The sequence below is a fragment of the Limulus polyphemus genome, unplaced genomic scaffold (genome assembly GCF_000517525.1).
Source record: "Limulus polyphemus unplaced genomic scaffold, Limulus_polyphemus-2.1.2 Scaffold519, whole genome shotgun sequence".
Taxonomy (NCBI): domain Eukaryota; kingdom Metazoa; phylum Arthropoda; class Merostomata; order Xiphosura; family Limulidae; genus Limulus; species Limulus polyphemus.
This window is the reverse complement of record NW_013666129.1, coordinates 396,070-404,687: the sequence shown is the minus strand read 5'-3', so window position 1 is coordinate 404,687 and position 8,618 is coordinate 396,070. Positions and strand designations below refer to the sequence as shown.

At 34.1% G+C, this 8,618-nt stretch overlaps 1 protein-coding gene across 1 annotated transcript in view; it reads left to right on the top strand.

Annotated features, from left to right (window-relative positions):
* Positions 1-8,612, top strand: part of LOC106458822 (mucin-3A-like) — a 45,162-nt gene extending 36,550 nt beyond the window's left edge. Inside the window, exons 12-13 of the mRNA XM_022385158.1 lie at positions 839-921; positions 6,778-8,612. Of these exons, the coding sequence (XP_022240866.1) occupies positions 839-921; positions 6,778-7,318 (624 nt within the window). The 3' untranslated portion in view covers positions 7,319-8,612. The remainder of the gene's footprint in view (positions 1-838; positions 922-6,777) is intronic.
* Positions 8,613-8,618: the final 6 nt, after the last annotated feature.

The following is an 8,618-nucleotide window of genomic DNA, read 5'->3' as shown; positions in this document are numbered from 1 at the left end:
TACAATATGTTCAACATGAGCTAATTCTTTAATTTAAATTGCCACTTTTTAATATTAATCTGTTTGTCTATTTGAACTTTTTCTATTTATATCACCTGTTTTAGCTCATTCTTTTATTTGCTTAAATCAGGTATTGTTCCTTTTCAGCGGATTCTTCTATTTTCATTAAGTGCTTGTGATTTTTTAGCTATCCTTTTTTTTTTTCAATCATATGCTAATTAGCATTGAAAATTGTTACCAGTATTATGATATTTGCATTGTTTAAAGTATTATAATACTCTAAACATAAGTTTAAAACTATATTGAATCGTTGAGTTAATAGTATTTTACGTAGGGAATTTTTGTATAATAGTTTTGCTTTGTTAATATATGAATACAGATTCATATTTGTTTTCAGTTTTTGATTTATTGTTTATTTCTTATAAATAATAATAGTTTCAACTGTCAACAGTTTCTGTGTCTGTAACTCATCAACAGGTATAGCACAATCAAAATTAGCTTTATGGTTCAGTAGTGAAAGCCTCAAAGTCACTTGTCTTTACTTGCATATTGTTTTTTATAACACAAGTTCACTGTACAGAGTAAATAGTTAATACTGTAAAATAAATGTAGGTATGTTTGAAATCACTGAAGTTTCTTAGGAAAATATTGTATCAGTCTCATTACAGTACTTGTAAACAATTTTTAGGTTCTTTTTATTTATTTTTTTAAATTTGGTTTGAGGCAGAAAAATAATAGCTTATATTTGGTTTATCAAGAATTGTGAACTTCAAATAGCATTGTAATATTCCTTAGCAATCAACGTTTTTTTAGACCTTAACATTTCTGTTTTGTTTAGGATACATTGGATGATGATGAAAAGCAGGATTCTGATTTTGAAGATGATGAACTGAGTGGTGAATATTTGAAGATTTTGAAAAGGTACATGTTATATATTTAAATAATTAGGTTGGTTAAACACATTTTGTTATGCGTGTGTGTTTGTATATATATTTGGCTTGGTTTGTGTGGAGTTTACCTTGAAAGATACTTAGGTTGTTTAAAATTTTCTCTATATCGTGAATTAGACATTTTCCAACTTCCATTTTATTTGTTTGAGTATATAAGAAAGTTTTACCTAGCAGTTGTTGCACAACTGAAACTTGCAGGTAATAACACAGGCCTGCGATAGTTTTATTGTCTTGAAATTTTATATGTTCTACAGTAATTCCTGTACGCTGAATTTGAAAATATCCATTTTTCTCCATGTATAGATTTTTCACAAAAAATGTCGTAATGCAAAAGACCATAACACAGCTTTGAGACTAAAAGATTTAGATTTCACACAAAAAATCAGGATGAATGAGAATGCATATTTGTTTGACATCAATGTTCTTCCCTTTTCTTTAGTTTGTTTGTATTTTTGTTAACAAACATAATAAAAATGTATATGTATAGAAAAATGTTCATTGTGGTAACCAAAATAATAATTTCATCCAAGTTTTTTTCTTCCTAATTTGTAAAAAAAATTCTTGTGATAGGAAAAAAAAGAAGAATATTTTCAAAATCTGCACAGCTGAGTTATGGAATCTGTTATTAAAACCAAAACAATTTTTATGAGTGTAAATTCACAGGCCTGTGTAATTATTTGAAGTTATTAATATGTGAAGATAGGTTTAAAATTTATCTATCAGTATAAATGGACTATTTTTATGGGAAATAAAACAAAGTACCATATCTTAAGAAATTATGGTAACAAAAATCAATAAAATTGTATCCCATAAAAGAAAGTAAATCACAACATACAATGCAACTACCTAAACTTTGTTGCAGCCACCATTGTTGTGTTTCATGACTTTAACAACAAATTCCTCTATCACCAAGTTGATTAATGAAGTTACTAGCACAAACTAACTTTTTAATTTAGTATGAATGCTGGTTTTTAAGGCATTTGATTTTCCACAGTTTTGATTATACACAACAGATGCAGGGAACATTTTTTTCGTTTTGTTTTTGAAGTCTATAAATAAATCTCACACACATAAACTTGATGATGACAAAACCTTGTCGAAACGTTGTACATTTGCTGTCATGTTAAAGTTATATTAAAGTTTTTCTTCATTACCCATTTAAGCCGTCTCCAGCCATTATATATCCTCTATTTACTCCATCTTACCATTGTGCAGCTCCTTTCACCTTCTCTCAGAGGATTTCCATAGTGACTGACAGTTTTGACGGGGACACTTGTTCCTACTTGTTTGATGCCATGGTTTTTGATCTATTCTACTCTTGTGTCCATGTTGGCATGGTTTTTTTTGTTTTGGGGTTGAGATTCCTTCCTTTCAGGTGTGCACTGCTGTTCTTTTTAATCAAGACCTCCATCTTGCACATTTCCTTTGTACTTTGTGATAATCTTTGAAGATGTTTCCCATTTTCTCATGCTGAAGCTGCTCACCAGCAGTCTTCTTTGGTTTCCTGCCTTAGAAGATTGTAGATTCCCCCAGAGGTTCTCCATCCTCAGGAGTTGCCTAGTGTTGCCCCTATCTATTCTTTGTCCTACTGCTCCTTCTCACCATCCACTCTATTGTAGGGCTGGCCATTGCAGATCACACAAATTTTTTATTGTGTGCCACCTCTCAGATTTGGTCCTGTGAAAGTGCATCTCTCCCTATTTGTGCATCTTTGGACTCTCTTAACCAATGATTTTTGGGTCATGTAAGTGCCTTTTCGTTTTCATTCCTGTTTTTGTCATCTTCAAAAAAGACAGAGTATTGGTATTCTGTCATCAGTTTGATACATGAACCTCTTTCTCGACAATCCTTAACTCAAGATGGGTGATTTTTCTCAATGACATGAATGTTCTTTCTTGGGTTGTGAAGGACCAAAGTTGATGTTTTCAATGTATTTCTTCACTTTCTGATTTGTCTGGATTGTCCACAACACTAAGGTTTTTTAGTTCTGGGCCATTCTCTTTGTGATAACCATGACCCTTTGTTTTCAGTTCAGTTTTTTGTGCATTTACACAATGTATGCATTCTTTGGTTCTTTACTTCCATTATTATATGGATAATTGGTTCCTGCTGCCTTCATGTAAGAGCTGCTGTGGAGGCAACCTACTTTCTTTGGAAGATGTCTTATCTGGATTGGCTGGTAAGGTGCTTCAACTTTGTCTTGATCCTTACTCAGTATCTGGTTCATCTAGACATCTTTCTCAATTTACATGCAGGACAAGCTTAGCTGTCACCTCTGCATCTTCATGACTTGATATTCTGGTTTCCAAGACACTTGGATCTATTGTACTTTTACAAGAGGTTCTCTCACTTTTTGAGACTGACAACCCTCAAATCCTTTATCCCTCTTGGGCATGCTAATATGCAGCCCTTCAGTAGATCCTGAGCAACCATGCAATTAATGGAACATGTCCCAGAATTCTTTGTCAGCCCTTGTGACTCTCCATCCACCTCTCTACTCCCTTGTTGTCTTGATTGCCCCAATAATTACACAGTTGAGTCGCACTTCAAATGTCAGGGTGGCACTTGTTCTTGGAACCTTTGGTTTCTTTCTTGAAACTTAGCTTTTGATCCTGCAACCATCATTTATCAACTTGTCATATCCTTGTCTTGTATGGATGGTATCCTTCCCATGGAGTGATATCTTCATCCTTTTGGTGGTTCATTGAATTTTTTTTATCCAACTTTGAGTGTCCTCTAATCGATGTCTTTGCAAGTCCTCTCAATACCAGTCTTTTCTTATGGTTTCCAATCTCAGACTCTGCAGCTCTGGTTGTCAATGCTCAGAGCCAGGATTGGTAAACATGTTTCTTTATGTCTATCCTCTGTTTTTATCCATGTGTCCTCTCATTTGCAACATCACTTGGTCCTTCTTATTGCTGCTCTTCTACCTGCAGTCAGTTTTCTCTTGTGCCTTTTGACAACTAGGATCTTCTTCCACTTCTGTGGAGTTCCCTTCTACATTGGCCACAGATATACATCTTTCATGAGGGATGTTGTGTCTTTGGCTTCACATGTGTTATTTTTGTGGTGCTTTGGAAGACTGTCAGTCTTTTTATTGCAGAGTATCCCATTTTCTGTCTCATTCTTGCCAACCATCCATAACTGGATTCTTTACTGTCTCTGGTCCCTTTTCCACTCCTTTCCACCTGGTAATTATACTTTATCTTATCTAATTGGCTTTTAGACAGAGGTTTATTCATGTCAATTGGCAGTTATAGTGAGACATTGTCCATCACCTTTCACCTCTTAAGCAGCCCTTTTCTTTCATTTTCTGATTCTGACAGACATTTTCGAGACTTGTAATCATTCATCACTTTTACCTAGTCCAACCTCTTTAAACCTCTTCATTGTTCTCCAGGCTCTCACTGATTTTCTGTTTGGATCTTTGGCCTTCTGTTCCATGTATTCTGTTCTTGAAGTTGTATTTTCTTCTGCTTGCTTGTGGAAGACATCATTCAGATATTTATACATTTGGACATCTCATACAGCTTTATTACGGGAATAATTTTTGTTTTATTTTATTTCTTAACTGCTTCTTAGAAGCCTTGCACTGCCTGAGATGATGATCAGGTATTTTCTCCCATTATTCTCCCTTCCATTTCTTTATAAAATTGTTCTTCCTCAATTATCTTTTCTGTCTGGTTTAGGCTGTTTGTTGTCATCTTGCTCAAACTGCCTCATTCTGTGAAAACTTGCCATGGAATACTTCCTCTTCTCATGACTTTTCACTTTCAACTTTACTAGGTGAGTTTGTTAAATCATCCAGTTGATGTATTTATCTTTGGGTGAGGATGCCTGTACACTACCTTCTCACCTCCCATTAGGTTTGTTCTCTCATAGCTTCTCTCACCCTCTTGACATAATCTGGATGACTTCCCACAGGCTGAAATGTGGACAACACCTAACATTACCTACATCACGTAGCAGTTTCTTGTGCTTCTAGCTTTTGTCTTCCTCCAGTCTATCAAGAAGCTCTCAGGAGGTGAATATTGCTATTTGTTTTTAATTTTTCTTTTGCCTACCTTTTACCACTCTTAGGTCTTTCTATCCATTATTTCATGCCAATGAAACCCACCTTGTAGCTGAGAATGCCTTCGTGAAATCTGAATTGAGTGGGGAATGTGTAAATTGTTAAACCCATCTTCTCTGTTCAGTGCCTACTGTTGAGGTGAGGTTTTCTGCAAGACTGCTTCAGTAGTGTCTGTTATGTCTTCCAATTTGCTCTGTACTTAAAAACAAATAAACTGCAGCACCAGATGTGTGTCTACCCTAACATCTCTGGGAATGCTACTTCCTGCAAGTGATTGTAGTGAGTATCTCTCATATATATTTGTCTAATGTCTAACAGACTGACTTGTAGCCACAGCCACACTACACACTTATGCTCAGCTGGTTGCATGTGATATTACTGCTGGTTGAGCAATCTCACATTCTGCCTACCTTAGTGACACTTTCTTTTACCCCTTTTCTGTCAATGATTACCACAATAATATTTAGGAAGGAATATTCTCTGTTTGAGATGGGTGGTGGTGGGGGTTACACTCCTTGGGTTTCCTCTTTTGAATGATATTTTCAGAAAGAAGCTTCTATGCATCTTTGTGGTTCAGAGAGGTGAGTAGAATTTTTGAAACTAAAGTGTTATTTTCTTTTGTTCATTTTTTCAACTGGTGGAGAGTTATAGTGCAATGGTGATTACATCATAGCCTGGCACAATATATGTTGACACGAGTATGGATGGGAGCTTTGTTCAAGGCAGGTGGCATGTACAGGAAATTATGTAGCAGTGCATCCAAGGAAAGAGAATATATAAAAGGAATAGCTTCAATACTATTATATCAGTTACATTAATTGTAGATGGGCAATCAAAATTAACACTATAAAACAATGAACTTAATATGAGAAAAATTTAACAAAAAAAAATTGCAATTTATAGTCATATTCCAAAAGTCATAATGGGATATCCCCAATGCTTTTGGGTGCTATTACCATAGGCAATCTCCATCTGTCAGACAAAATCCAAAAAACAGATGATAAACCAGTTAACAGTCATGGAAAATTCATTAAGGGTACAGAGTTGAGTGCTTACATCCACAATGTCTCAACTCTTACTGCCTTTCACTGTCTGCATCCAGTTGTGGGAAGGCAGTTACCCTTAAAGAGATTTAATAAAGTCAAAAGTAGAAATAAGATAAAATCAAGCCACCCAAAAAATATATTTCTACTAAACATTACCTACCATTCTTCAACCTTTAGAAGTTCTAAAAAATCCTTAAAGTAGAATAATAACCACCCTGATAATTCTACTACATGTTACTCCCAACCTCCACCCTTTTTTAAAAATGACATTTTATATGAGATCTTAAAAGTCCAATGGTTTTTTATTTTAAATAGTTTTGAATTTAAACTCATGCTTCAAAAATAAGTGAAACTGAAATATATCTGATAGTTTTACATGCTTCCAAAGTGCTAGTTTCTTTATCTGAAAATACACCCATCCTGTTCTAATGGTACTTATAGTTCTGTTGACAGTCTAAAGGAAAAGTAAGCCTCTAGCATTACTTATATTGACTAGTAAATCTTAATACTGCATTAAATATTTAAAAGTAGTTATTTCATGGTTATATATTCATAAAACTTAAATTTATCAATATGCAAGCATTAACAAATAATTTTAAGGTATTTTACAAAGTTCTAGCTCTTGCATATCTATCATGAATACAATTTTTGATGCTTGAAAAGGGTTTAATTTTGTCTTGTTCTGAAGCTTTTGAAACTTTGCTTTTAGACAAAAAAGAGAAAGAGAAGAGTTGAAGCAACGACATCAACTTGAGTTAGCTGCTTTTAAACGTCATAAAAGCAGTGTTCCAAATACAGATGGTTTCCGACATAATGAGTGTGCTACACCAACATCTTGCTTGGATTCAAACCAGCAGAATGGTGTAGATTATGCTGGTAGATCAATCCCTGAAGGTGGTCAAGTAAAACCACACTTTTACAACACCCATAGATTTTCACCAAAGCCCAAAGAGCTTTCTTTGAGTTCATCATCAGGATCCTTCCATTCTGCTGGAAGCTCACCAGTAGAACCATACCAACCACATTTCCAGATTTCCAACAGTAAAAGTGCTCCAGTACCAATAATGAACACTAAGAGAAACTTTAGTTTGTTCGGTTCTGGCAGTGCACCCTCCTGCTTTAGACACTGTTTGCAAAAAAATCCATCCTTAGAATTCTTGCAGTATTCCCATCTTGTGAATCAACCAGAAGAAAACCTAAGTTATTCATCATCCAATACCTCATCTGGAAACTTAGAAAGTCTTTCTTGAAATCCTTAATGTGCTCAGATTATTAGCTTATATTCTAGTTGCAGTAGCATAGAACCAAAGATGACCTAGAATCAGATGAAGTAGGAAATGGGAAGTAGTGGAAACACACCTCATCATCTAGTAAAGCACATCTACACCAGTACAGAATATTACTTCCTCCTTCCTAGGTGACTATCATGAATTCTAACCAATATTTGGAATTGCTACTACCAAACATTCTTTGCCTTTAGCTTCATCACATGCTTCATTCATCTCGTGTAGTAAGGTTGTCAGTACTCCTCGTTATTAAAAGCATGACAAGACTGGTGATATACGAGATATGAAAAATCTGTGCCTTTTGTTACATTGAAATTAATTTTGAGGGTCACTTTAAATATGACAATAGCTTGTAATTGCTGTGGTACTGTTTGTTGCTTGGCTTTTCTAATAATAGGTTTAAAGCTTAGTGTTTGCTTTGATATGGTTGTAGCTTTTGCAGTGTTTTGAAAGTTACAAGATGATAGAGAAAAGTGCTGTTAGTCTGGAATTATTACAACAATTTTGGCCAGATGAGAAGCTAGTTGAAGAGTGAATAAAAATAACTTTTATTGACGTAGGACTACTTACTTACTATATATTTCTAATAAAACTGACATAAGCTCTGGGTCTTTGTAATCTATTTTATATTACTTTTTTTAAAGGGCAACTTGCTTGTTTTTAAATGAAAGAACTGTGAACACTGAGAAACTAAGCACAAAGTTACATGATTGCTAGCATATAATTTAAGATTTGTGAAATTTAAAATAGTGTTACTGAAAAGATGAAAGCTATTTTTCAAATGTTCATTCTGTAAACTTGTAATCAAAATTACACCAGTATTAAAGTAGAAGTTCCAATATTTTCATTTTTTGCAATAATTACTAATGTCTTGTGTATGAATTTGTTCTTATGAACTATTACTAAAATGGTTATTTTATCAAATGTAATTTGTTCTTATATTTAATGAACCTTATTTACTTTTTTTTTTTTATAAGTTGGATGACATTTGGCTAAAAAAGGTAGGTGTTATAGTACTGAAGGTTACATGCATTTAGGAACTTAAATATCTATGTGGAGGTTGCTTCTACAGGGTTTGAAGCTTTTTAGGTTTATATTGTAATACTTGATAGCTGGAAAACTAACGCTTTTTGGAATTTGAAGGTCATCTTGCACCAAACGTCATATGGAGGTGATGGTTCTTACAAGATAAAACCTTGTTAGTGCACTAGAGGAAGAGTATAGCAAACCTATACATATATATATATATATATATATATATATT